Here is a 27,963-nt window from a genome sequence, read left to right as displayed (position 1 = left end):
CAGCCTGGTGCTTTGTGGTTGTGTAGGAAAGGACAGCCAGGTCTGCGCTGCAGCCTTACTGCAGGAATGCATAATGCTAAAGGAGGGAGAACTCGAGTTCAGGATTGTTTCAGTACCTCAGAAGAGGCTGAAGGAAGCAGCCTTTGCATTAAAAGTGTTCTCTTTGGCTTCTGTTGCAGGCTACCTCTGTCCCTCCTACAGGTCACAATGAGATTCTACTGGACAGTTATCTACTTGAACAAAATATAACTTGGTTATATTTATTTTAGTGAAGTTATGGCAGGTCCAATAGAGTGCTTTTTTACCATCTCTGTTGCTGATACAAAACAACACTTTAGCCCCTCAGCATTCAAGGTCATATAAAACAAACTTCTTCCACCAAAATTCAGCAGCACAGAGACAATACAAAGTAAATCAACCTCTTTCATAGTCTTTTTGAACACTTTCAAGTGTTACATAAATAAGCAAGGGAAATTGGTAATAAAGCAACTACTACCTCAGCCCACTAACAAGCATTTTCCCATTATAGAGTACATTCAACAGGAAGTTAGTTCAAACAGCTTTTCACGCTGTTAGATGCTGAACCACCACCAAAATTCACTCAAAAGGAGGCAGTAGTTACCATATGATCTAGTCTTTTTTTTTTTTTTTTGGTGGCTGTTTGTTTTCACAAGCACATAGGATTCCTTCCTTCCTAGAAAGCAGCTTAACAAAGGCCTAGGTGGCATCTAGGCTTACGCCTGGTGATGTTGCTTAGCCCAAAGGCTCATATTAGTGACTCCATCCATACAGCTGGGGTCAAGACGAGTTTTCAGTTTTTCCTTTGTTTGGGCCCATGAACTCCAGGCCTTCAATGGGTATGTCCTTTTCCTTGATTGCTTTCTGAAAAGAAGAAAAACAAAAACAAAACCAAAAAGTTAAACGTGACATGTCTTTGTAGTGTTAAGCGATGTAATCTTTGGTACAAAACACGATCTAGAAAAAGTAGCCTTAAGACTGGTTTGGATAAAGCTTCAATATTGGAGATGCTCAAGTACATACTGAGAACTCGAGCTGAACTACAACCCAGATCCTATCACGTAAAGTACTACAGCTTCTAAACCAGCAGGCTTAAGAAGTTACATTAACGAGAAGAATACAGTAAAGGACACCTATAGAATATTATACGCCACCACCGGCAGAAACGGGAGACGAAAGGAAACGGAGCAGCACACTGGGGTGCGCAGCTGCGGGCGGAGGCTCCTCCCGGGGCTACCCGGAGAGCGGTAAGAAAAGCAAGTCCGGTGGAAGAACACTTGGGGCGGAAAGCGAACGGGCAGAACTAGGCGCGGCGTGACGGTACTCGTGTCTCCGCGGCAACGCACCTGCACGCAGAGCTGGTAGCGCTTGAAGAGCTGCCCGCAGGGGTCCCCGGCGCTCTCGCCCTTGAGGAACTTCTCGGCGAACCAGCGGTTGAAGCACTGGTCGTACTCGCGCTTCAGCTCGGTGCACGCCTCGCCAACGCTGTTCATGGCGGCGACCGAGCGCCCGCCCGCTCCCTGTCACCGCGCCGACCCCGGCCCCGCCGCCGCTCTGACGCGCTTCCGGCGCGGGGAGGTGACGTAGCGGGGCGCCGCCGTGAGCGCGAGATGCGGGCGCTGCGCCTCGGCCGGTGGCTCCGGGCGGGGGGGTTGCCGGTGCCGGTCCCTCCTGCCCGGGCCGTGCTGACGGCTCCCGGCGCGTCCCCCGCCCCGGTTCCCCCGCGCCCGACGTGGCAGCGCGGCGAACCGCGGCCGCCCCCGCAGGTAGGGCAGCTCGGCCGGGGGAGGACGGGAGGGGACAAGAGCGCAGCCCCGAAACACGGCTCCGGGCGGTTCCTCCTGCCGCCCCCCTCCGCCTCGGGCGGCGTTACCGGAACGAGCGCCAGCTCCGGTTCGCTAGGCGGGAGATTATGAGGAGGAGAAAAGAGGACTTCGATTAAAGTTATTTTTCCAAGAAATGACCGTGTCCCAGCAGACGTAACCTCGGGGGGTTGCCATGTAACGAGTTCTTAGTTAAAAGAAGAAAAGTAGCACTATACTAAACTTGCTCGCCTTTGCCTTCTTTGTCCACGTTTGTCTGTTTGTACAGCAAAAAGTGACGGTGGAAGTGCTGGATCACTTGGAACACCTGGCCTTGGTGGATTTCCGTGATGCAGAGGGCGTTGAGCGGCTGCAGAAAGCAATCCAGTTTGCCGATCAGCTTCGTGATGTGAACACCGATGGCGTAGAACCCATGGATTCGGTCCTGGAGGACAGGTAATGCATCACAATCAGCAGCCTCCTTTTAACTACTAACATATCAAACTATTTGCTTCTGTAACTTTTTTTTTCCTGGGTATCACCCTGGTTATGCATTTGGCCCCTTTGCTTACAGAAAAGTCTTACCGTGGTTTTGTGTGGAAGGAGGATTATGTTGGCACCCGTGACCTTTATGTGTAAGCGTAGCAAAGATGAACTCCAGTTCCTTTGTGTATCTTACTTGTCATGAATGGTCTGCACACGCTGCCTCCCAAATACCTGTCAGTGGCATTCTTAGTTGCTTCAGAATGTTCCAATACTTAATGCTTACTTAAGACCTAAACCAGGTTTAGAGATAAGCCACGCTTCCTACTTCATATTCATAGAATAGCTTAAAGACAAGCTAGTAATTTTTGTAGTAATCTTTGTTCTTCAGGTGTCTGTATCTCAGAGATGATGATGTTACAGAAGGCAACTGCACGAATGAGCTGCTGAAAAATGCCAGAGAGAAAGTAGAGGAATATTTTGTAGCCCCACCAGGTATTATTTTGCTTATAAAAACCTCTTAATTTCACTTGAATTAACCTGAGGAATATAACCCGCCATAGCTGCGTTTACTTTCAGAAACACTAGCTAGTAATAAGGAAGTACTAAAATAAGTAACTGCAGCCATCTGTATAAAACACCGCACTCTATTGGTCCCAAAGCAGAACAGAAGCTCACCGTACTCTGAGGTTACTGCACATATTGAGTGATTATTTACAGGAGGTCAGACAGGATTTACTTTCCTTACTTGTTCAGGAAATTTAAGTTGCCTATACATAACTTAGAATAAACCAGAGAAGCAGTTTTGTGCTAAGTTGTGCTGTCCAGAAGGTAACCTACAGCTGGTCTCACACAGCTTTCTTTTTGTTTTTTTATCAGGTAACATCCCTTTACCAAAGCTAGAAGAACGAGAGACTTTTCTGCAGAGCTCTTAGCAAAAGCCCAGAACTCAAAACACCATTTTGGTATTTTATTTGGGAAGATGAAGTTTTGTGTAGTCACAGCTGAAATACCCCAGCATATATTTTGATCAAAAGGAAAATGAGAGGTTGGAAGGCTGTATTTGCCTATTTCTCACCTTTAGCTCGACGCTGGCTCTGCCCCTGTCAGAAGTAACAAAGTTTGTTACGGAGGAGGAGTCTGCAACATTGCTGAGTGCCTCTGTCACGTGCAGATGGAACTCAGATTTTCATTATGGAAGAAAAGGCACTTTGATAATATTCACTCAAATATTTTGCTTCTACTGAATATTTCCATTTTATCTCTGTGCTCCATGTCTGTATGGGTTGCGTCCTATTTCCCATGTTGTATTTTTATTCTCACAAATTAAATACCTGGAGTTGTACATAATTTGAGAAAGTACTTTTCAAGCACAGAAATAGCTGTGCTTGAAAAAAAATCTTTGCCATAAGTATTTCTGTCCACCAGACATGTATCTGTAGTGGCACCAGCAATATTTTCTGGATTAAACCATTTTTCCATCTCAAAGCACTGCAGTTGTTTGTGTTACTTAAAATATCCTGCGTGGCTAAACTTGTAAATAAATAATATAATTACTTGTGAACTTGGCATTTTTTGTTTTGTTAGCACAGTGAACTAAATACACATTATAATTGTTATTTTTTTTGTTGGAACAGGTTATAGAAATACAAGTACCCCAGTATGGGGTACCCTGTAGTGTTGCAGACAGACATTGTTAGGAGGAAGCTAGCAACAACTTTATTAGAAGCACCAGTAACTTTCATTCCTGGATGATGCCCCATCCACAGAGAGATTTAAGAATCTAGAATTATTTATTCCAATTTTCATGATCTTTTCTTGTGCATCGAGTTACACCCTGAGCCACAGTGGAATTTTCTTCAGAAGTGCTAGAAAAGACCCCTGAAGTTACTGTAATAGGATACTACTAATCACCAGTTCTGAGTCAGCTCTTACAGCTCTGGAGAGCCTGACAGGAGAAGGAAAGTAAGCTCCTCCATGACTGTGCAGGCACATGCTTCCCCTGAGGGCAGAAACTCACCTCATGAGATCATAGCTTTATGTCATCCAGCTTACACAGTGCATGTTCTGTAACTTGTTGCAGAGAAAAGCCATTACTCCCATCTTTCTGTACCTCTGCATAATAAACACCACCAGCTTGGTGCATGTGTCCCTTCAGGTCCTGCCTGCTGTGTGATAGAGGAAGTCCTGAGAGTCCTGAGCACAGCCATAATAACTATCCCTCCTATGAACTGCATCTTCCACATGCCTGTAAACAACAGGTAATATAAATTAGAGATTAATGATACACCTGCCTTATTTCTTAACATCTCAAAAGTCCACCAAGCATATTAGAAGTATAGTTTGAAAAACACTGAAAAAAATACTGAAGAGTTCGTACAGTACCGGTACGAGGTTCAGCCGTTAGTGCCTTGCTCTTAATACCATGTGTACAAACTGCTTTGACAAGCTCCTTCCTGGGCCATTCATTTTGTGCCACGTATTAAATGGAAAACCTGAGGCTGAGTGAAAAGGAATACAGCTGCCTTTGCTGGTATAAGAAATCACAGCTACTGGGTAGGATCCACTTTCACTCACTGCTCTGAAAGGTTGCATGTTTGGTAAGCTTTGAACTGTTTTTTTTTCTGGAACTGATTTTTTTTTTCATATTTCTCTGGCAGAAAGTGAGAGAAAACACTTGTCCTCTTATTTGTGCAGTTACTTCATTATTTAAGTTTCCATAATATACACACATACATATATGCATATGCATAAAACATGTAATTATTAAGATACTTGAATTTTTTCAAGGATGTTGAATTAAAGTCATTATCTAACCCCACTAATCCAATTCTCTGCAAAGCTGTAACACCACATTAGTGCTTTAGTCTCAGGCTTTTCAAGACTCAGACCCTGCAAATGCTACAAGTTTTACAAATATACAAGCTCAGCCTAAAAGTCATTTATGATGAATCATATAAAAATCACAACAAGGAAGGACCTCAAGTCATGCCATACAACAAGCACATTAGCAGAGTATTCCCCTTTCGAGAAATCCCCACTTTTCTATCCATTTTGGCCTCCTCCTTTGACCATCAGAGAGAATGGGGACAACGTTACTTACACAGAAAAAGGAAGAGGAATTTGAGAGCGAACTGCACGGCCACAGGAGCTTCCAACACAATATATCAGCAAGTAACTATCTAAAAGCAACAACCAAACCAACAGTTTGGACAAGGGTAATGCTACATTCCCAATGCAACACAGGCTAAGCTTAAAACTGCCAGTTCACTGCTGCTCCCTTTTACCCATGCACTGCAGCAAGAGAACAGACTGCCTGATACTTGTTCCCCACAGCCCAAACTGCATTAGAAGTGGAAAACACACATTTCCTTAATGAAGGGGTTTGTTGCAGCTTCACCGCTAATGAGTGGATTACAGCCCTGACTCAGACACCTGCAACCACCAAAACAGAAACCCTAACAAAGGCCAGATGAGCTGCCTATGGGGCAGAATACGTGAGTGCCTCAACCTGCCCTCAGCATGCCTAATGGGGTGGGTGCTGCGCCCCACGGGATGGCGCGAAGCCCTACTGGGTCCCGGCTGCACCCTGAGGTGGGGACGAGACGCCCTTCACGGTGCCGGTTCACCTGCTTTCACTGCAGGGCCTTGACATGCAAGTGGGTCCAAATCTGGGTCAGATCTTTACAGTATTCTGCCACAATGCAAGTTATAAACCCTGGCAAGTGAATAAATACAGTTAAGGACTCATGTAATAAAATTGCTACCTATAAATTCCTTGTAACTGCAGTGAGGCAAACATAATGTATATATGCAAAATAACTCATCTTTTCTCAGTGGTTAACAGATACAGCAAAAAGAAAAAAAATAATCTGTTTGGTTAAAAAAACCCCAACAAAACAACAAAAGGAGGCCAGATTCTGAGATGACGTAAATGTATCTAGTTTCCCTGGAGACCATGGAGATAACTTGACTTACACCTGCTAAGGTATTTCCACTACTATGTAGATCTGTAACATATAAAATTGGATTAGAAGCCCTAGCACATAGATTCCATGTTTACAAAGAAAATTTCAAGATGGAGATTTCTTCAGTTTTATGAAAAAAAGAAAAAAAAAGAAAATGGAAGTTGTTTTATTGGTAATAATTATTTTATGTTTTGATAGTAACTAGCAGCCCCAGGAAAAATCTCTATTAGATCTAGTGATACAGTATTCAACACAGAGGAAAACAAAACAAAACAAAAAGCCTCAACTGCAAAGTGCTTAGAATCTAATCTCCACCTGCAAGAGGGATCTCATGGTATGCCTTATCCATTACCCAATTTTCTTCAGCACCTCCTCTACTCCAGCTATCACCTCCTATGTGTATTTGTTCTGCCTTCCCCTGCAGCTCTGTCCTGAGGGAAACTATACTTTTATATTCTAGATTAACAAGTAAGGCTGTAATATTTCTCTTTAAAGCCGTGTATCTCAGGCTTTAATGTTTCTCGTTAACGACGTGTATCTCACCCACACTGACATTTCCTGCAGTCGTCATCACATCTGTTCCTTCAGCTAACCATTTCTTAATAAATGCACAGAAATCTGCCTGCAGCTACCAAACACAACCACCTCCTCAGAGATTCATGGGTGTTTCTAAAGTTCATTGTAAGCACTAGGAAGATTGTTAAATGGTTTAAGTCTGTCAGCACAAAACTGTCTAGTACTCAAAGAACTATTGCTGGTGCTGCAGATACTACACACAGTTCTGTAAATTAATTGCTTACTGTGGCCCTCAGACTATTCAAAGCTTCTTCAAGTTGCTAGCACACAAGGTCCCTTTCATCTGCTGCGTTAAACCAGATAAATTCCCTTAATTTCATAACTTTCAGAGTTGTCCCTAACACATGCTCCTGATGCAAGACAGAAAGCAAAGCTGTGAATTGCATCTCTTCTAATTGGAATGCTAAAACCTGGGAGCTAAAATCAGAAGTTATTTCTGACATACTTTAGAGTGACAGAAGTACTACATTATCCAGTTTTAATATTGTGGGGACAGTATATTATTCTGAGGTTGCCTCAGAACTTGCAAAAGCAAAAGGTTGCTTGCAGTTATGCTACTTTTGCAATGAGTGATGCTGAGCAGGTAACTATATTGTACTAACATAAAAAATATTTGCATTTCAAGTGAGATGGATGACTGCTCTTGAGTTTTTTATTTCTACAAGGAAATGGCAGTCCCACCAACCAGTATTTGAAAACCTTTCTTTTAAGTTATCCTGTGCTGTTTGCTATAGACATATTTCAGAGTCCTGTTATTAACAGATCACCAGCTCTGGAAGCAATTTTCTAGCTGCTGACAAGAGCATAAGCAGAAAGTGCCCCAGGGAGAGTGAAACTAACAAAACAGAGTGCTGGGGATCTCCCAAAACATAAGGAAAGGGAAAAGGCAAGGGAAAAGGCAAGAGTTGCAGAAATGGTGAGGTCTGCAAAAGATGCCTTAAAAGACATGCAGGAAGTCTAATGGACTCAGTTCACTGAAGGAACAAAGTTTAGAGCTCGCATGATCATACTTGGTAAACATGGGTAAAAGATTTCTATCAGAGGTCACTTAGTCTAAAAGATAAAGGCAAATTGAAAACAGACACATGAATGGGAAAGATGATCCAGTGCCATTGATGGAACTCCTTCCTCCGACACGGGGGGGCTTTCCTCTCAGGAAGGGGCACCTTTCCACAAGAGCTATCCCAGCTCCAAGGGAAACAAGGGTTGTTGCAGAGATTACTGGGTTAAATTCTGTGTCTGTGATCTGGGCTGAGGTGGGTAATAAAATGGCCTTTGGGGCCCAAATATCAGCTATGGAAAGGTGTTTTACAGAAACTGGTGGGCAGATTAAAACGCACTGCAGACAGCATACTTGAAGGAACAAGTATTTTGGCCCAGGATCGCTAGACGATGCCAGAGTAGCACGGGAGCCAGGACTGGAGGCTTTCCGTATACAGCCGAAACCTGCATTCACGTCCCCAGTAGCGTGCTCTCGGATACCTCCCCTGCACCCCGCGGCGGGGATCTGGGGCCGCCCCGGAGGCCTCGCTCCTGCCCAGCCCCGGGCTGCGCCCACACCGCCGCCGGTCGCTATGGGAACGGACGCGGGCGCGAAGCATGCCGGGCTGAAAGAAAACGCAAGGGTAAAACCCTACCAAAGCGCCGAGTGGGGGCCAATGAGTTCTCGGCGGGGCAGTGGCGGTGACCAATGGCTGGCGGCCAGTGCACAGGGGGCGGGGTTGAGGGGCGCTGGGAGGCGGCCGCAGCGCGCACTAAGTAGTCAGCCGCTCCGCTCCGCACAGGGCTGGTGCCGCAGCGCCTGTCTGAACGGTGAGGGGAGCGGCGTGAGGGGCAGGGTGCTCGGGACGGGGCGGCTTCTGAGGGAGACAGGGACAGGCCCGGGCATCGGCAGCTATGCCTCAGTCTTCCCGGTGCCTGGGCACACTGGCAGCCGGCGCTGCCGAGAGCGGTGCACGTCCCGGCGGCTGCCCCGTACCGGAGTCCCGCCCCAGCGACTGCGCCCCCTCTCCCGCATCCCCGGGAGCTGCAGGCGGGAGCCTTCTCCGGAGCCGCGCGGGGCTCCGAGGCCTTGGCGGGGGGTGCCGGGCTTCGTTCGCCATCCCTGGGCAGGGAAAGGCCGTCGGGGCCGGGCGCTGGAGCGGCTGCGCCCTCTCCCGGGGCCGCCGGCCTGCACCGGGCCGTGCCGAGCTGAGCTGAGCTGAGAGGGGCTGGGAGGGCGGCGGTGTCCGGCGGGGTTTGACGCCGGTGTTTGACGCCGGTCCGGCGGTGCCTGTGCGGCTCCGTGCCTGGGCAGCCGGTGCTTGGTGGGACCGGGCCGTTCAGGCCCCGTTGCTCTGGCTCTGAGCACAGGCTGTGCCTGCGCCTCGGGCGCCCCCGGCAAAACCGCTGCAGAGCCACGGCTGTGGGCACAGCGTGGGCGCTGAAACCCCGTTGGGAACAGGGATACCCGTGTGACTGCTCGGCAGGGGATCCTGGCAGGTAGCTGCTCCTGCGACTTTGAATTCTCCTCTTCTTTGCTCAATCCAGACAACCATGAGTGATCGAAAGGCAGTGATCAAGAATGCGGACATGTCCGAAGAGATGCAGCAAGACTCTGTGGAGTGTGCTACTCAGGCCTTAGAGAAGTACAACATTGAGAAGGACATTGCTGCTCACATCAAGAAGGTAAATGCTTACTTACAACATCCTCCTGAAATCTCTATGCACATGAAAAATCAAGCAGGGAGAATGCTGCTTGGCAAGTAGCTCTAGAGGAACAAGTTCTAGAGGCACTAGATAATCGAGTTGGACTTTCTCTGTTGGCTGGTGTCCTTATGTTCCTTTCCCCACCCTTTACGTAGACTTTTCCAGGTCCTTCTGTTTTTCTTCTTGCAGTACCTTCTACTTCAGCCTTTTCTGCCACTGTCCCATTGTCCAGGTGAGCAGAGAGTGGCAGCTGACTGTCCCTGTGATGAGCTGCTAAAAAACACAGGGGCTCTCTGGAGCCTATTTGAGAAGTGGTGGTTTGCTGACCTTGTAATAAGCAGTTGTTTTGTGGTTTGTTTTTTTTTCTCCCCACCACATGTAAGACAAACTGTTCATGCTAATGCAGAACAGATGGTTCGTAGCTTCCAGTGTGTCAGATTTTCTCTGTGACTCCTACTGGGAGCTTGATTGAGCTCCAAGTAGTCAAAGGCTTTTGTTGAACAGAACAAACTCTTGCATGCTCTCACAAATGGTCTCTTCAGCTGATGGGCATTAGATATTGCAGTATATAACCCATGACAACGTTTTACTCATAGTATACATGTATATGAGTTTATTTGAAAGTCATAGCAGGCTCCTGACTACAGTGTGTAGGAAGAACATGGGCTCAGGACCTGGTATCAAGGATGTGGCAAAGAATTTTCCATCTGGAGTTCTTTCAGCACCCTTGTTAAACAGGTAATGGAGTCAAATGAATAGCTTAACTGGTATAGATTCAGAACAAGCAGTGGTGTTCTTAAAACATATGGTTTGAGATCATGGTGTGACTTTTAGGGAAAACTTACTTCCTCAAACATATGTTCTAAGCTTATTCCTGCTCAGCTTGGAAGCTTTTTTTTTTTGTGTCTGACTAAGCAAGAGATAAGTTAAAGTGACAGATGAACTTTGCACTTAAGAGCATATGCTGCTCCTTAATTGCCTACTTTCAAAAGTGATACTTGCTAATAAGACATATCACTGCAAAAACACCCTGTTTGAGAATCATACCAATATTGTCTCAAATGCTGAATTCCTACTTCTCTCTTCTGTAGGAGTTTGACAAGAAATACAATCCCACTTGGCACTGCATTGTGGGAAGGAACTTTGGCAGCTACGTGACTCATGAGACCAAGCACTTCATCTACTTCTACCTCGGCCAAGTTGCTATTCTCCTCTTCAAGTCTGGTTAGAGCCATGGACTGTTACTGAAACTTGTACCCGGTTACAGGACTGCACACTAACTCCAAACAGCCTCCTACCTTCAGCCTTCCTGAGGATGCAGACCTTGATCTTCAGGTCTTTTGTTGTATTGTTAATGGTCAGGGATTTTGTTGTAGCAGCTGATATTTTCATTGTGGCTATAAAAAAGGCAAAAGTGTCTTCCTTGTATTTATTTTCTTTCAAAAGACAGCTTCTTTGCTAATAAAACTATTGGAACAAGTTTGTCCTTTAAGAGTGTTCTCTATGCTTCTGCCCTCTTGAGGCTTGTATTACCCTCTATTCTACTGTGAATCCTTGCCTCCATTTCACCCCCCCAAATCCACAGCATCTGAAGCCTGAGCTAATCTATGAATACATCATCAGTCAGTAATTGAGAACTGCAGGAGATATTTTCCCCTGAGAGAAAAGAGACTGCTTTTCAATTCTTGATACACATTTTCAGCATGCACAACCTCCACTGCAAGTTCTGGATAGATGCTGCTGCTTTTCTCATTTCAAGTGAACTGGTGAGCTAAAAGCAACAATCCTTTCATCTCCCAATTTTCAGAAGAGACAAATTTTCACACTGTCACTTCAGAATGTAAATTTATATTTTCTGTAGGTTTTTTCCCCTGTATCCTGCTACAGAAGTACCTGTTTTTCAACAGTGTAGGTTAAAGAACAGAAGGAAATGAACAGTGTTTTCACATAGACGTTATGCATCTACCACTGAAAGAAAAAGACTTCATATAGTGGTGAAGTCATGTCATTCCTTTCTTAGAAAGGATACCTTCTTAGAAAGGTTACACATAATGACTTAAGTGAAAAAAGTTGATGCAGAGCTGTTTTATTTCACAAGCCTTCCATGTGCCTTTGAAAGAAGTAGAGGAATCATGGGAATAATCCCTTCGAGTCCACATGAAAAAGATAATGACAGCTTAATAAAAAGCTAGTAAATCCAAGTTTCTTCTCATTGGTACAATATCCTCCTTGAAGCTTACTAAGAAAAGGAGGCATCAGTCTGTTTCTGTATCCACATCACTGGTAACTGAAGTTGCTTCCTTTGTAAACTTTGCTCAGTTTTGGCAATGTCCTTTACATTGCACTTGAAGAGAAATGCAAGTGTAAGAAAACACTACAGGAGTGACTTCATCCAGAGGTTTCTTGGGGGGAAAAAAAGGTAGCTGATGTTCATCTGGGTCTGACTACTGAGCAAGTATCTGTCACACAAGTTCTTAACACTCCTCTTCAATCTTGATAGTGTCAAAATTCCACAGCCTTCATAATCCTCAGAAAAATTACACTTTGCATGTTTTCCTACATAGTAGACTCACAGTTTGAAGCCTGAGTGAATGGCAACAATGCCCAAATTTAAATTCTGATAATCCACTTTAAAAAAACCTGCATCTTCTATCATTGCCTTAAATTCCTCCTGAAAAATAATAGTGCCATAATTATAACAACCCGAAGGCCTATAAGCCTGCAAGATTATGCTGGGACCATGTTTTGTGTGTTAGTGAATTCAGAAAAATACTGTCTTACCTGAGGGGGGAAACGTCGGATGCTCTCCACGAGATACTGGTAGGATTTCCAGTCACCAGCGATAACCTCACCCAGAACAGGGATAACCTGGAAACTGTACAAATCGTAGAGCCTGTGCAGACAGACAGCAAATACAGATTAATACAAACAAGTTGATCTCTGTACCACTACACTATGGAGTCTGTATCTGATTTTAAAAGTGCACAATGAGGTGGCTTCAAAGTGTCTCCATCTCTTATTCTGGCCAAGTACAAATAAGAGAGCCTTATGCCATGGCATAAAGTGTCACCACGTTCCTACCTGGAAAGAAGAGGGTTGCTGACGTGACTAAATTCAAGGCAGAGAAATCTTCCTCCTGGTTTCAGCACACGATAAGCCTCCTGAAGTGCCTGAGACAAAGCAGATGTGCTAAGTTTGTTTCTTTAGAACAGCACCTGCCTATTATCAATGCCAGGTGATGGCAATTCAGTGATGAACTGAGGGCAGTAAAGAGAATCCTGATTGGCAATCTCCAATATTTACATGTGGAGAAGCATGCCAAGACAAGTACAAAAAAAGCTCCAAACAACAAAATCAAACCACAAACACTCCTGCTGTTACATAAATAGATTTATACCAGGCTTTGTGTCAAAACTGTGATGTCAGGTTTGCAATTTTTCTTCTTTTTCCCTATTCTTAGTTGATGAATGTTTGCCAGCAGAGCTCTTGTAATTACAGACCAAACCCAAAAAGGAGAAGGTGACTCAGCTACAAGCTGAAAATAAAAAGAAGGCGTGATAGATTTTTTTTTTTTAAATCAAAAGAAAATATTTTACTCAACTGTGAGGCACACCCAAAGGATGAAAGAAGAAACGATACTGGGTTTTGGATGAGCAACGTGTGAGAACAGGGAGGAAGGAGAAAGAAGAAAATCTTTGGCCACTTTGAAAAGTACATCCTATATGCAAAATAAAACACCTAAGAAGAACCAAGACAAAATTATGTTTACAACTGTATGTTTTTCATACAAGAGCACAGCAGATTTGTATTCAAGAACCTCTGCAGGTTGTACATCTGCTTGGCTTCAACCATCATATTCCTAAGGGATAAAATATAAACAATACACATACGTGACCAGAGCTTTGCAAAACAATTGGAGGCTTGGATGTGTTTTGTATCAGGTCTCCAGGGAGCTATGCTATCAGACTGCTGTATCCACAAAGGTGTATAAAATAGAGCCTGTGCTTTGGAAGGGTGTGAATGAAGCACCATGAAAGGCCATCCACATTAGAAGTTCAAAGGTATACAAGTTCAAGGTGGTTCAGATCCAAATGCTACACCTTCCACAGAAGGAGCATTGCCAAGGATGTAACACACTCCTCCAAACCAGACAACTAGTCTAGCTAGACAGATGATCTAACCTATCTTCACCCACAAGACAGCTAGTCATTCTCAAAGGACAGATACTGTTTAGAACAAAGGGTACTACCTACCCTAATTAAGATGACACTCCTCCTTCATTGGAAGCCCTACTACCAGCCAGCGTAAAGACGCTGAGCAGCAGTGGGCTGAATGTGTTAGTTCAATTGCAGTGGTGGCAGCAGCCAACTGCTTCCCACTCTCTGCTCTGGGAGCTCTGCTGGCTCAGGCAGGCGAACAAAACAGGGCAGGAAACGTTGGACCCGCTGCAGGTGGGATATACATCAGGTGCTTCAGGAAGACGTGAGACATGCAGAGTGACTGTGCTGTGCATATATAGATCCAGTCACGGGGAATCACTGTAGCATTTGGCTTTTTTGCCTTAGGAAGGGACTGTGTGGCTTGCCAAGCTGGAAGGATTAGGTGCAACTAGTATAAACCTAACTTTTTATGGCAAAGGTGGGGCATTTAATTGCATTCTTCATTCAAACAAGTTGCACGCTACATTCACTTATTTTAAATGTTTCAGGAGTAGACAATGATGTTCCTTTATCCAAAGGAGTTCCTCCTTTGCTTCCTCCGCTAGAATAAAAGAACCTCAGATGAATCTTAAGAACCCCACGTCAGGATACACTATAGCAACTTACCAAATCAATACGAGTGACATTTCGGATTCCAAAGGCGATTGTGTAAACATCAAACTTATCATCATCAAAGGGCAACTCTTCAGCATTCCCAAGCACCCAGGACAAGCCTGTAGTAAAAGCCAAGGACCCAGTATTGAACAAACCTTCTATAACTCAGAATGCTCCAGAAAGACTAGAACTTATCTATTCCAGAAGGAAATTATTATTAATAAAGTAATATTTAAAAATAATACTTCAATTTTGCATTTTTGTTGGCGGAAAGACACCTTAGTCTATACTCACAAACCTTTCAAGACCCTGTACTATACAGCTGTCTTCCAAGCAAAGTAATTAATTTTGCAGATCAGCCAAAACATTCTTCTACAAATACACACACATTTTGCTTGCAGTGCCTCAGTCTGCCAAGATTTCACCCAAATCTTGCGTCGTAGTGGAATGCAACTGGCTTCCAGAAACTGGCTGCCATTTGGTTGTAGCAAAGTTGCAAAAAGAGAATCTCTGCTCAAAGACTAACTATAAACAATGATTAATGTCTTGCCATGCAACAATGGCCAAGACATTTAAAACATTTTTCTAGAAAGCTTCCATAGATTGAGGAACATGAAAAGCCACACTCCTTCCATCAGCACTATCAGTATGTGATCCTGTTGCAGCTGCGTTGCTTCCCAAACCCCAATGGATCAAGGCCATGTCTCTATGTGGATGTTCAGGTTATTTGTACCAAAAATAAGACTGCTCAATTAAGAATTAATAGTTCTTAAAGTCACTGGGTTTGGTGACTCAAGTGCCAAATAAAAATACTAACAGAAAAACCACAGGAGTCTTCTGCAACAGAGATCAGCAGTTTCAAAGAGCAGTATGCTAAAAAGTGACATGGAGGAAAGCAAAACATAGCAGAAAACAACAGTTGTTGCCAGGAGACGTTCAAATTCTGTTTTTACAAAATATATGTATTTATAGTTGCAGAAAGTATTGTATGCAAAGCAGCACACATTATTGAAGCAGCAATTATTAGCGTTATTTAATGGTAGACAGTTTGAAAAGACACATAAGAAGTGAGCATCAAGAAAAGGTTTTGAGCAACAGCAAAACTGTCCCTCAGAATACACTGTGGTAAAATTACAGGCCAGGAGTTTGTAAGTGGATACAGAAAAGGGGCTGTTGGTGTGCAATGAGAGGAACTGGGGCATGTGCAGTGCAGCCTACCACTCCAGCCGGCCAAAATGCAGAATCAGAGATTGTGCAACACGTGTTTCTTTTCAGCATGCACAACCTCCACTGTTGGTGAATGTACATCGGAAAATAGGGAAAGACAACTCCTTACGATTTTAAGAAAAAAAAACCATAGACCTCAAACAACCAACAGATAAGTAAGCTCAGAAATGAGATTACTACCACAGGGAGGAATTGCATGAAAACCAGAAGGTAGGACATATTAAATGGATATGTGCTGAACAAGGGAGTGAAAAAGAGTAAGAAGTCAGAATTGTGGCACAATGGGGCATAAGGCAATCCAGGCAACAAGACAACAGTTGGGCTTCTACAGCTATAATGTACAGAGGAAGAAAATTAAAAACTGTAAATACTAATTTTGAGAATTTGATGTCACAAAAATATCTAAAAAGTGCAGCCAATTAAACAAAATGATTTCTTGATAGGAGCTAGGAGGCAGCATCAAGCTTTATTTCAGGTCCTAAGCTACAGTCATAAAGCTTTTATACTTACAATGTTTGTACAGTTCAGGTGTTCCCAATCTATGATGCATAAAAAGAGCTCTGGACAGGCTTACAAGCTGCTAAGACGAGCACAATGCAAGCAGTCTGCCAGAGCTGGAAGAACCAATGCTTTCACAATTAGTGTGTTTTTTAAAGAAGAGGCAGGCAGGCAACGGCCTGAGGTAACCCACCAGCAGGGAGCAAGAGCAGCTGAGAGAACCTATGCCAGTAGCTTATCTTTCAGTCCCTTTGTGCTACTGAGCTGTTCTGTATGTCCTTCAGCCTACACAATTTGTAGGCTGAAATCCCAATGGAGGTGTGGGAGCAGGGTGCAGTTAAAGGACATGCAGGAGATCTTGTAACACATATACAGAGGCTGCCCAGGGCATACCTAATGGTTGTACACAGGCAAACAAAGTTTGGGAACCTCCAATTGCTAAAATATTTGCCAAATATTCATAAATGAACAGAGGATAAACAACTATCATACAAACGCTGAGCCACAAGCGGAACTTCTTTCTCTATGTCTTACTTCTTAAAATCAGGCTTTTCGATCAGGATTGGCGCAGTCCCCAACAAATTCTAGATATCAGTGAATTAATCCATTGACCTGCAAACTAACATTTAATATAATTCAGTTTCTCTGAGTATTATTAGCATATGCTCTAACTGTGGAAATTTTTATAGGTTCACAACACAGTTTAGTTCTTGCATTTTTTATTTGCTGCCTTGATTCTTAAAATTCCCATTATAAGATCTTTAATGTAATCATTCTAGGGTTGAGCTCTTTTGCGTTATCTGCCTTAGTAAAATCAGATTCATTTGCACAGATATAAGCAGCGGGTTTAGGTTATTTAACCAATTTTGAAGGATAGCCGGGTATCAGACCTCATGGACACTTCCATACATGTATTTCTGAAAGTTCAAGTATTATTCAAGAGACCACTGTACATCTTAACAACATACTACATACATGCTCACTGAAAAAGTAACTCAACATTGGCAAATATGCGCACACAGCTATAATATACGCCACGGCTATATAGTGTATATTGTAATCTTGAAGTGGTGATTACGTGATGGCTATCATGCATCAAATTCTTGCTATCAGGCACGCCACTGAAATGGTACAATGCATGACTTACCTTCTGAGTAGCCAAGATGCTGTGCTTTCTGCTTCCCAACTTTTAACATTTCTTTGTTAATGTCACAGACCACCACTTGGGAATCCCCTAGCGACTTAGACTTGTCTTCCTGGTAACTCTCAGAAATTTCCTGCCATGATAAATTCTGATGGTGCTTAAGCTTCTGCTGGAGCTGGCGTTCTCGCACAGAGCGAACATAATTAATAAATCGAAAGGCGATGTCACCTGCATTTATTTTAAAAGAAAGATACATGTTTTGAAATGTTTTTGGACTCCAGGAAATCGGAACATAAGGCTTTGAACATCAAACTGAGTTAATTTATATATATTTTTATATTTACACATATAAAAATAAAAATGACACACAGAGTATAGAGAGACAGAGAGAGTATGTGTGTATATATACACACATAAATATATAAAGGGAACACATTAAAAACAAAGAGTCCATGACTTCCTATAAATGGAAACAGTCTTCCGTAACATATCATAGCACTACTACAACTCTTTCAGAGTCCTGGAGCAAGACATTACAAAATACAAAGAAGTTAGCTCTCAACCCTTATCTGTGGAAATCAAGTGGATGCTTCACCAGTTTTAAAAACAGGGAACTGAGGAAAAAGAAAAAAGGGTAGGCAACTTAATTCTGAGCAGACTCAGTTCAAAAACAGCATGGCATGTTCATGTGGAACTCACCAAAATTATTTACCTGTTCCTCCAGCAACATCAAGAAGAAGTGTTCCCGGGGAAGGGTTCATTTTATGCACGAGGATATCCTTCCACACTCGATGAATCCCTAGAGTCATCGAATCGTTCATTACATCATATTTCTTGGCCACACTTTCAAAGACCTTGTAAACTGCAAAGAAAGGACGCAAGAATGAGATGCAATTTACTTAGAAAATGCTCCTGTTGAAGTAAAATATGTCCTTTATTTCCTCATGATGGTCTGCCACCATGCGGAACTGCAAAAATACCACCTGAAAACTCCTTACAAGAAATACGATGGAATCCTACTGAGCCTGTTGCCTGACAAACGTCTCTGGAGAAACACAGCCTCTTGCCGTAACCCTTCCAGAGCTGAGGGGGAAGAATCGAGCTGGCACAACACTGATACTACCAACGGCCCAGCTCCAAGCACATCTGCACCACCCCTTAGCCCCCACAACCGATGGGCGCCAGCTCCCCGGAAGCCCCATTAGGTCCCAGCCCGCCCTGCCCCGGGGCGCCGCACTGCTCCATAGCGGACCCCGCCGCCCTCACTTTTCTCCCTCCTTTCCGCCTCCGTCACGGTCTGGAAACCGAAATGCGTCTCCGGCGCCGCAGCGAGGCCCCGCACGGAGCCGCAGAGCGCCCGCAGAGCCCCGCCGCGGCAGGCGAGCAGCGCCCGGCACGGGCAGAGCCCCGCCGCCGCCGCCGCCGCCATCTTGCAAGGGCACGACCTCTGCACCGCCCGCCGCGCCGGGCCCAGCGGCTCCGCCAACCGGCCCCGCGGGAGAAGGAGGCGGCCCGGCGGGACGGGACGGCCCCAGGTGGGGCGGGCTGTGGCCAGTCTCCATACTCGGCCCTGGCCCCGAGAAATGGGGGGATCAGGGCCCGCCCCTACGCTGGGTATTTATACCGAAGGCTGTACCGGCCCCGGCAGGAGCTGCGGGTTCTCCACAGCCTGGAACAGCCGCCAAACACCCCAGTGCTACCGGCTGCTTGTGCGCGGGGCTGAAACCGACCTGGTAGGATATATGTGACAAGGAAAAGAATAAACCCTAACCCAAAAAGCCCCACCCAAATCCAGCACACCTCATGCAGCATATTTCAGTAATTTTGCAAATAATTTTCTCTGGCTTCTTTAGGCTTTTAATTTTGCAGTTTGCCGGCTAAAGTAAAACCTCGTGGGGAGTAGGGGAGAGGGTTGGTTTGTGGGTTCTGATGTGAGCGCTGCTCTTAGAGCGGACCTACTAGTTACTCTCTAACCTTTTGAAATGGCAGCTGGAGACCAAATGGAATAACCTTGTGCATATCATTTAGTCATAGACACCTTTGTTTAAGTGCCTGAAATGAGCCCTGCTAAGTACAAAAAGAATTTGCAGGCCATATATACATGTAGACATTTCATTTCAATGCCTAGCTTTGCAACAAATCTCATAACCTCTCTTTTCAGATGTTTAGATACATCACTCTTGCAATCTTTAAAGGATTTTTTAATATTAAAATGCTATGAAATCTCCTGTCCCATTGACACTAACATTTAATGCAAAGTAGTGGAGGGTGTCCCTGCCCACAGCAGGAGGGTTGGAACTAGATGATCTTTGAGTTCCCTTCCAACCCAAACCATTTAATCATTCTATGAACTGAGGGGAGCAGTGGAAGGTTGTTCCTGAGTCCTGGTAGGATCAGTAGTACAAATTAGGGATGTTTTCTGCTATTTTTTTTGCAACAGCTGCCCTGCTTATCGCATTATTTGAGTCATCCAGAAATGCTGTCAGCTTTGTAGGTACAATGAAATTACATCACACCATTGAGAAATCAGACCTGACACTGCATTCCCTGAGCATGAGTTGGTCTTCCTTGCCAAGATCTTCCTTCCACATTGAGACTTATTAGCGCCTTCATCTGACCCTACCATGATTTTCCCGTATCTTTCTGCAGAATTAAGCAAAACCTGAAATTTGGATTTTTTTCTGCTCTATGTTCTTTGGAGCAGGATGCCTTGCAAAGCATCACATACGGTTTTTTGGGGGGTTTGGTTGGTTTATTTTTTTCTTGTTTTGTCTGCCTCAGCTATAGGGAGAAACAATCTTTGCCTACCAGAGAAGTGACCAGGAGAGCCTCTCTCATGCTGTAGTGACAGGCTGCTGTACAGATGCCAGCAACCCGCCATGTTCAGGCAGCTCAGCAGTGAGGAAAGAAAGGGGAAGGCCAAGCAGAGGCTGCGCATTGCCTGAGAGCAATCAGCCCAGGCATCCCCACAGGCAGAATGCTGTGGACCCGCCATGCCCTGGGCTCGCCCCAGCAGAGGCTCTGAGGGATCCGGGGCCGCCTCTGAGGCCTCGCTGCCGCCGAGCCCGGGTGTCGGCCTCCGTCTCCAATGCCACCTGTCGCTATGGGAACGGGTGCGGGCGCAAAGCATGCCGGGCTGAAAGAAACTGCTGCAGTAAAATGCTACGAGAGCGCCGTTTCCTAGCCAATGAGCGCTCGGGGGGGGTGGTGGCGGTGACCAATGGCTAGCGGTCAGTACGGAGTGGGTGGGGCTGGGGGTGCTCGGAGGCGACGGTGGTGCGCGCGGGTCGGTTAAACCGACGCGGCGGCAGAGCGAGCTGCGTGTTCGCCTCACTGTGTGCCCCGCCCGCTCCGTTCCGCACACGGCCGGTCTCGCGGCACCCGCTGAACGGTGAGGGGAGCGGCGCGAGGGCTTCGAACACTGGGGTGGGGCAGCTCCCGAGAGGGGCCGGGTCCCACTCAGGTGCCGGGAAGGCTGAGGCTGGGCGGCTGGTGCCCTGCCCGTGCCAGGGCTCTTCCCCAGCGGCTGCGCCCCCTCTCCCGCATCGCCGGGAGCTGCAGGCGGGAGCCTTCTCCGGAGCCGCGCGGGGCTCCGAGGCCTTGGCGGGGGGTGCCGGGCTTCGTTCGCCATCCCTGGGCAGGGAAAGGCCGTCGGGGCCGGGCGCTGGAGCGGCTGCGCCCTCTCCCGGGGCCGCCGGCCTGCACCGGGCCGTGCCGAGCCGAGCTGAGCTGAGAGGGGCTGGGAGGGCGGCGGTGTCCGGCGGGGTTTGACGCCGGTCCGGCGGTGCCTGTGCGGCTCCGTGCCTGGGCAGCCGGTGCTTGGTGGGACCGGGCCGTTCAGGCCCCGTTGCTCTGGCTCTGAGCACAGGCTGTGCCTGCGCCTCGGGCGCCCCCGGCAAAACCGCTGCAGAGCCACGGCTGTGGGCACAGCGTGGGCGCTGAAACCCCGTTGGGAACAGGGATACCCGTGTGACTGCTCGGCAGGGGATCCTGGCAGGTAGCTGCTCCTGCGACTTTGAATGCTTTTCTTTGTTTATTACAGGTAACCATGAGTGATCGAAAGGCAGTGATCAAGAATGCGGACATGTCCGAAGAGATGCAGCAAGACGCTGTGGAGTGTGCTACTCAGGCCTTAGAGAAGTACAACATTGAGAAGGACATTGCTGCTCACATCAAGAAGGTAAATGCTTACTTACAACATCCTCCTGAAATCTCTATGCACATGAAAAATCAAGCAGGGAGAATGCTGCTTGGCAAGTAGCTCTAGAGGAACAAGTTCTAGAGGCACTAGATAATCGAGTTGGACTTTCTCTGTTGGCTGGTGTCCTTATGTTCCTTTCCCCACCCTTTACGTAGACTTTTCCAGGTCCTTCTGTTTTTCTTCTTGCAGTACCTTCTACTTCAGCCTTTTCTGCCATTGTCCAGGTGAGCAGAGAGTGGCAGCTGACTGTCCCTGTGACTGATGAGCTGGTACAAAACACAGGGGCTCTACTGAGCTCTTGTACGGTTTTCCTCTGAGAGGAAGCCTTTTTTACATAGTCCGTGGTTTCAGTGTTACTGAACTTAATCTTAAGGATCTGTTCACAGTTCTTTTCAGCTGGGTCAAAAATTGCAGGGAAAAGTAGTTTTGTGCAAGTCTACTGTAATCGCACCTTTCCTTAGGTAGTGACCTAAGCAAGAAAAAAACAACCAAAACCCACAAAAATGCTGGTGGCACTGATTATCTGTTGTTTGCAAGGTCCATGTTGTTCATTATGTCGGATTAACAATACTGAACATGGGACAGATCTAGTTCTGATTTTATTTCCTGCTTCATCAACTCAGGAAAGCTGATGCTTGTTGATTTCTCCATGAAAGTTAAACTGATCTGTGTGGAAGTGCTGTTTAAAAAGTAATTAAACTAAGCAGAATGATTGCTTCCACTAGAGAAATATTGGTTTGCTATGCCCACAATACAGAAAGGCATTTTTTCCCAGGTGCAGGAACTATTGATGGAAGTGGAAAAGAGAGAGTTTAGCCTAATATTTTTCAGGTATTCTTTGTAGCAACTGGTAGGACTTTGTAGAGGATTTGTTTGAAATGTGTAAAATGCAAATTCTTCTTTTTGTTGATAGTACTAGTGTTATAGAGCATGTGGCAGAGAATTTTCCATGAGTCCCTTTATCAGCCATGTTGCAGACAAACAATGAAGTCTAAGTTACGGCTTAATCTCTGTGGGTATAAAACTAGTGGTGAAGCTTTTACTCAAGGGCTATAGTTTCAGATTGTGGTACGAATTATGGGTGGGGAAAGACTGCTTTGCCTGAATAAAACACTTATTTTGAATTTATTACTGCTCAGACAGGAAGCTATGTGGCTTTTTCTTTTTTTTGTGGATTTTTTTTGTCTGACCAAGCAGCAGGTGAACAATAAAATGTAAATTTGATGTTCCCAGTATTTATGAGATTCTGTTCTTCCTCTAACTGCCTTGCTTAGAAAATGAGTACCTGTTTAGAAGAGTCTGACCAAGCAGCAGATGAACAATAAAATGTAAATTAGATGTTCCCAGTACTTAAGAGATTCTGCTCTTCCTCTTAATTGCCTTGCTCAGAAACTGAGTACCTGTTTAGAAGAGTTCTTGATTTCTTGTGATCTGTTTTGCAGGAGTTTGACAAGAAATACAATCCCACTTGGCACTGCATCGTGGGAAGGAACTTTGGCAGCTACGTGACTCATGAGACCAAGCACTTCATCTACTTCTACCTCGGCCAAGTTGCTATTCTCCTCTTCAAGTCTGGTTAGAACCACAGACTGTTACTGAAACTTGCACCCGGTTACAGGACTGTGTGCTGACTCCTCTGACTAGTTACTGCAGCCTTCCTGAGGACGCAGACCTTGATCTTCAAGGGCAATGGCAGGGATTATGCTATAGCAGATGATCTTACATTGTGGATATAAAAAGGAAAAATACCAAAAAAGTCTTCCTTGTATTTATTTTTTTTCCAGAAGGCTGCTTCTTTGCTAGTAGAGCAGTTGGAGCAGTTTTGCCTTTGAGAGTTTTATAGCCATCTACAGTATTGCCCAATTACTGATTGTGCTATGTAAGTACTTGACTGTTTAGTTCTTTCTGTTCCAAACCTCTCTTATTCTTCCGATTTGGTTTTTTTTTTTTGATAATTTTCCCCTCCTGTTTTGCTGGATGTACTGCCCCAAAGCGTGAGCTGTTTCTTTTTCTGCTGCTGCCTCTTGGAGAACGGCTTTGGAAAATAAAGGACGAGCTCTGCCCCAGCCGCCGGGTCGTTATTTGTGGCCACTTTGTGCCGTCTGGGCGGTGGTGGTGGTGGGTGTCTGGGGCCGGACCGGCGGTCCCGCAGCCCTGTGCGGGGCTGGCCGCTGCCCGTGGCTGCCGGAGCCCCCCGCGGTGCCCGGCCGGGGGTCGGGCCGTCGGTCGGGGCGGTGGCTGGGGCGGTGCGGGTGCCCGTGGCGTCGCGGGGACTACAGCTCCCGGCGTGCTCGGCGGCGGCCGAGGCCTACGAGTCCCGTCGTGCCCGCGGGTCCTTCCCGGGAACGGCTCCATCCGGGTCCCGGCCACTGCTGTGGGCGACTCGTCGCCATTACGGGGCAGCGCTTGTCTGCCAGCGCCGTCGTCGGTGCTGCAGCGCTCGGTCTGTGTGACCTCCGCCATGGACAAGAGCCGCCCCTGCGGCTCCGGTGCGCCCGGCAGCGAAGGCAGCCGCGATCCGCCTCAGCCGGCCCCGCCGTGGGGGAGCGTGAGCCCGAAGGCGGTAAGAGCGGGAGGAGCGGCCGGCGACGGAGCTACGGGGGCCAGAGGAGCGGGCAAGCTCTCGGGGGACAGGCTCTGCCGTCCTCCCACCCGAGGGTCGGGGCTGAGGGTGGTTGCGGGTCGGTTAAACCGCCGCTGAGGGGAGCGCGCGCCCGCTCCACTCCACACAGCGCCTGTCCCGCGGCGCCCGCCACCGGTGTGAGGGGTCTCGTCAGGCCGCTTCGGGCTGGGTGTATGGGGCGGCTTCCGAGCGGGGCCGGACCGGTCTGGGGGAGCGGAAAGGCTGACGCCGGGCAGCGGGCGCTTGCCTTGGCAGGGAAAGGCCGTCGGGGCCGGGCGCTGGAGCGGCTGCGCCCTCTCCCGGGGCCGCCGGCCTGCACCGGGCCGTGCCGAGCTGAGCTGAGAGGGGCTGGGAGGGCGGCGGTGTCCGGCGGGGTTTGACGCCGGTCCGGCGGTGCCTGTGCGGCTCCGTGCCTGGGCAGCCGGTGCTTGGTGGGACCGGGCCGTTCAGGCCCCGTTGCTCTGGCTCTGAGCACAGGCTGTGCCTGCGCCTCGGGCGCCCCCGGCAAAACCGCTGCAGAGCCACGGCTGTGGGCACAGCGTGGGCGCTGAAACCCCGTTGGGAACAGGGATACCCGTGTGACTGCTCGGCAGGGGATCCTGGCAGGTAGCTGCTCCTGCGACTTTGAATGCTTTTCATTGTTCAATACAGACATCCATGGGTGATCAGACAGCCATGATAAAGGATATGGACATGTCCGAAGAGGTGCAGCAAGATGCTGTGGAGTGTGCCATTTTGGCAATAGAGAAATATAATGTTGAAAGAGAAATTGCAGCCCTTATAAAGAGGGTAAATGTTTGTGTGGTATGTCCCTTTGTTGAAGACTATCTACTCCAGAAGTTGAGCAGGGTAGGTGTTGCTACACTGGTTGGAAAAGCAAGTCCTGTGGACACACAATACATTGGACTTTTCCTTTGGGCTGATGTCCCTGTGTTCCTTTTCCCATGCCTCACGTGTACCTTTCCTAGTTTTTGTTTTATGGTACCTTCTATTTTTGTGTTTTCACTATCTCATTGTCTAGTGGAATAGGAGATGCTGATGGAAGATAGAGCCCTTTAAAGCCTGCCATAACTTTCCTCAGAGGGAATGCCTGTTTTTTACCTAGTCCTTGACTTAAATTGAGTTTAAATTTCTCTTAAGGTTCTGTTCGTAGTTCTGTAACAGTTGTGCAAGATTGGCTAGCTGGTTCAAAATGTGCAGGGAAAAGTAATTTTCTGCACAACTTCTGTATTCTCATCTTCCTTTTATGTGCTGGACCATGCTAAAATCCGAAGTCTTGGAGTACTGTTTATCTGGTGTCCACAGAACACCTGCATGAAGGATAATAATGGATTCGCAAAAGATTTAGTTCTGATTCACTTTCTGCTTTGCCATCTTAGGAGAATAAAGAAATCCAAGGGTGCCAGTGAAGGGTTTAATATTACATGAATCTGAGTGGAAGACCTATTGAAAAAGTCATTCAACTAAATGGTACAATTGCTTCTGTTGGGGAGGTCTTCCTTTCCTGTCACCCTGACAGACGTATAAGCAGGTTTATTTTTTCCACTTGTAAGAACGACATTCTGTGTTAGCAAAGAGCAGAGGATTGGATTTTTCTTGAGGCTCCTGGTTGGAACCTGAGAAATTGTGGTGAGAGATAATTTATCCGGGGTCATAATAACTGATCAGAAATGCTTGCATGCTCTCTCAGGAAAGTTTTCTCATTTGAGAGCTATTGGATATGACAGTATTTAATGACTGACTAGAATGTTTTGCTTTTAGTAGAGCTGTATATCTTGGCTTTTGAAACATGTGGTAGGCTTCTGAGTATGATGGGAGAACATGATCACATGAACTGATATTTCAATGGCATAGTTTGAGAACATGATATCATTGGGGCAGGGGGGGAATTGCAGTCCCTGGGCTTATTCCTGCTTAGCTACAAAGTGCTGTGGGCTTTTTTTCTTTTTTTCTTTTTTTTTTCTTTTTTTGTCTAGGCAGCAGGTGAGGTGTAAGAGGTAAGTAACACAATCCTTATATGTAAAGGCATATGCTGCTGCTTAGCTGCTTTTTCAAAAAAGTGATGCTTGTTAAGAAGAGACACATTAATGACAGAAAATCTGTAGTCAGCTTTTGGGTGAGAACTGTGCTGAGTTCCTAGTGATCTCTTCTGCAGGAGTTTGAGAAGAAATACAGTCCCACTTGGCGCTGCAGTGTAGGAAGGAAATTTGGCAGCTGTGTGTCTCATGAGACCAAGCACGTCACCTTCTTCCCCATGCGTGGAGTAAATATGTTTGTTTAAAGCTGGTTAGAGCTGTGGGTCGTTGTTCAGAGTTGCATGAGCTGTACTGTACACTAACAGCAGCAGCTCAGTGCCTTCGGCCTTCCTGAAGAAGCAAACCTTGGTCTTCAGGGGTAACATCAGGGATTTTTCTGGAGTGCTTGGTGGTTTTGTTGGGTTTGGGGGGGGGGGGGAATAGGCCTTGTATTTATTTTCTTTCTAAAGTTCCCTTCTTTGCTAATAAAAATGTTATGTGTATTCCATCTTTTAGGAGTTTTGTGGTTGTTTTGTATTTTTCTCTAACTTGTGCTCGTTTCCCTGTGAACAACCACCTTTCAAAGAAATCTCAAATGCAGGGTGTCTCAACGCTGAGCTAAACACAGGTGTGTGTCAGTGGCCCAAGGCTGCGCAGAGGAGCCCGGCGGTTCACAGGGAAGTAGGAGTTACCGCGAGCCCTTGCCCTGGGTCGAAGGCACTCTGGTTACCCGACAGCTACCTGGCAGGGACTTGACGCAGCTGAGGACTGCGCTGGTAGATGTGCGGAGCCCTGAAGATAAGCTCAGCGTCCTCTGTGTGTGTTCAGGAACCAGAGCTCAGAAGCTGCTTCCCCGGGTTCTCTCAGAGCTTGTTACCTCTTGGAGGTAATGGAGAGCGCTCAGCTGGGCACTGCTTTACACTAAATCCATCTGCCAGAGAGCACCGGGGCGCCTTTTGGCCGAGTCCTTCCCGTTCGCTTCCCTCTGTTTCAGCGGTGCCGGGCGTTCAGGCTGCAGCCGTGTCCCCGCTGACCGTGGGCAGCCACCGCGCGTTCCTGTCGCTATGGGAACGGGTGCCGGCGCGGGGCATGCTGGGCTGAAAGGGAGCGCACCCTCCCTGAGGGCCGCGATGCTGGCCAATGAGCGCCCGGGGCGGGCAGTGGCGCTGACCAATGGCTGGCGGCCGGCGCGCAGGGGGCGGGGCTGGGGGCGTTCGGAGGTGGCCGTGGTGCGCGTGGGTCGGTTAAGCCGGCGCGGCGGCGGAGCGAGGGCGGGAGTGGGCTGTGTCCTGCCGTGCCTGCGGAACGACGGAGTGCATGAGGGGAGACTTGTGAGAGCCAGGCGGGGCCTTGTGAGGCGGCCTTGGGACAGCGCGGCTCCCGAGAGGGGCCGGGTCCCACGCAGGTGCCGGGAAGGCTGAGGCTGGGCGGCTGGTGCCCTGCCCGTGCCAGGGCTCTTCCCCAGCGGCTGCGCCCCCCCTCCCGCATCCCCGGGAGCTGCAGGCGGGAGCCTTCTCCGGAGCCGCGCGGGGCTCCGAGGCCTTGGCGGGGGGTGCCGGGCTTCGTTCGCCATCCCTGGGCAGGGAAAGGCCGTCGGGGCCGGGCGCTGGAGCGGCTGCGCCCTCTCCCGGGGCCGCCGGCCTGCACCGGGCCGTGCCGAGCTGAGCTGAGAGGGGCTGGGAGGGCGGCGGTGTCCGGCGGGGTTTGACGCCGGTCCGGCGGTGCCTGTGCGGCTCCGTGCCTGGGCAGCCGGTGCTTGGTGGGACCGGGCCGTTCAGGCCCCGTTGCTCTGGCTCTGAGCACAGGCTGTGCCTGCGCCTCGGGCGCCCCCGGCAAAACCGCTGCAGAGCCACGGCTGTGGGCACAGCGTGGGCGCTGAAACCCCGTTGGGAACAGGGATACCCGT

General features: G+C 47.4%; 6 protein-coding genes across 7 annotated transcripts; 4 read left to right on the top strand and 2 right to left on the bottom strand.

Annotated features, from left to right (window-relative positions):
- Positions 1 to 246: 246 nt before the first annotated feature.
- On the bottom strand, positions 247 to 1,511 carry TRIAP1 (TP53 regulated inhibitor of apoptosis 1). The gene is made up of 2 exons (XM_010305237.2): positions 1,365 to 1,511; positions 247 to 882 (listed from the first exon to the last, which is right to left on the bottom strand). The coding sequence occupies exons 1-2, from the start codon at positions 1,509 to 1,511 to the stop codon at positions 799 to 801; spliced, it is 231 nt and encodes a 76-aa protein (XP_010303539.1). The 3' UTR covers positions 247 to 798.
- Positions 1,512 to 1,628: 117 nt separating this feature from the next.
- Positions 1,629 to 3,791, top strand: GATC (glutamyl-tRNA amidotransferase subunit C). Its single transcript, XM_075769860.1, has 4 exons — positions 1,629 to 1,784; positions 2,110 to 2,276; positions 2,695 to 2,798; positions 3,183 to 3,791. Exons 1-4 carry the CDS (start codon positions 1,629 to 1,631, stop codon positions 3,236 to 3,238), a joined length of 483 nt encoding a protein of 160 aa, XP_075625975.1. The 3' UTR covers positions 3,239 to 3,791.
- Positions 3,792 to 9,140: 5,349 nt separating this feature from the next.
- On the top strand, positions 9,141 to 11,018 carry LOC104636110 (dynein light chain 1, cytoplasmic). The gene is made up of 2 exons (XM_010303168.2): positions 9,141 to 9,514; positions 10,627 to 11,018. Exons 1-2 carry the CDS (start codon positions 9,383 to 9,385, stop codon positions 10,762 to 10,764), a joined length of 270 nt encoding a protein of 89 aa, XP_010301470.1. The 5' UTR covers positions 9,141 to 9,382; the 3' UTR covers positions 10,765 to 11,018.
- A 587-nt stretch (positions 11,019 to 11,605) lies between these two features.
- On the bottom strand, positions 11,606 to 20,303 carry COQ5 (coenzyme Q5, methyltransferase). 2 transcript variants are annotated; one of them, XM_075769859.1, is made up of 7 exons: positions 20,027 to 20,303; positions 17,931 to 18,080; positions 17,222 to 17,446; positions 14,362 to 14,468; positions 12,617 to 12,705; positions 12,317 to 12,428; positions 11,606 to 12,206 (listed from the first exon to the last, which is right to left on the bottom strand). In XM_075769859.1, the coding sequence occupies exons 1-7, from the start codon at positions 20,211 to 20,213 to the stop codon at positions 12,105 to 12,107; spliced, it is 972 nt and encodes a 323-aa protein (XP_075625974.1). In that variant the 5' UTR covers positions 20,214 to 20,303; the 3' UTR covers positions 11,606 to 12,104. The 2 variants fall into 2 exon arrangements, with proteins under 2 accessions (XP_075625974.1, XP_010301471.2); XM_010303169.2 differs by lacking the exon at positions 20,027 to 20,303 and adding an exon at positions 18,485 to 18,695.
- Positions 20,304 to 20,451: 148 nt separating this feature from the next.
- On the top strand, positions 20,452 to 23,485 carry LOC104642699 (dynein light chain 1, cytoplasmic-like). The gene is made up of 3 exons (XM_075769862.1): positions 20,452 to 20,609; positions 21,261 to 21,398; positions 22,862 to 23,485. Exons 2-3 carry the CDS (start codon positions 21,267 to 21,269, stop codon positions 22,997 to 22,999), a joined length of 270 nt encoding a protein of 89 aa, XP_075625977.1. The 5' UTR covers positions 20,452 to 20,609; positions 21,261 to 21,266; the 3' UTR covers positions 23,000 to 23,485.
- Positions 23,486 to 24,045: 560 nt separating this feature from the next.
- Positions 24,046 to 26,489, top strand: LOC104641864 (dynein light chain 2, cytoplasmic). The gene is made up of 2 exons (XM_010310633.2): positions 24,046 to 24,831; positions 26,198 to 26,489. Exons 1-2 carry the CDS (start codon positions 24,700 to 24,702, stop codon positions 26,321 to 26,323), a joined length of 258 nt encoding a protein of 85 aa, XP_010308935.2. The 5' UTR covers positions 24,046 to 24,699; the 3' UTR covers positions 26,324 to 26,489.
- Positions 26,490 to 27,963: the final 1,474 nt, after the last annotated feature.

The sequence above is a fragment of the Balearica regulorum genome, chromosome 17, assembly GCF_011004875.1.
Source record: "Balearica regulorum gibbericeps isolate bBalReg1 chromosome 17, bBalReg1.pri, whole genome shotgun sequence".
Lineage (NCBI taxonomy): Eukaryota > Metazoa > Chordata > Aves > Gruiformes > Gruidae > Balearica > Balearica regulorum.
This window is presented reverse-complemented; position numbering and strand designations above follow the sequence as displayed.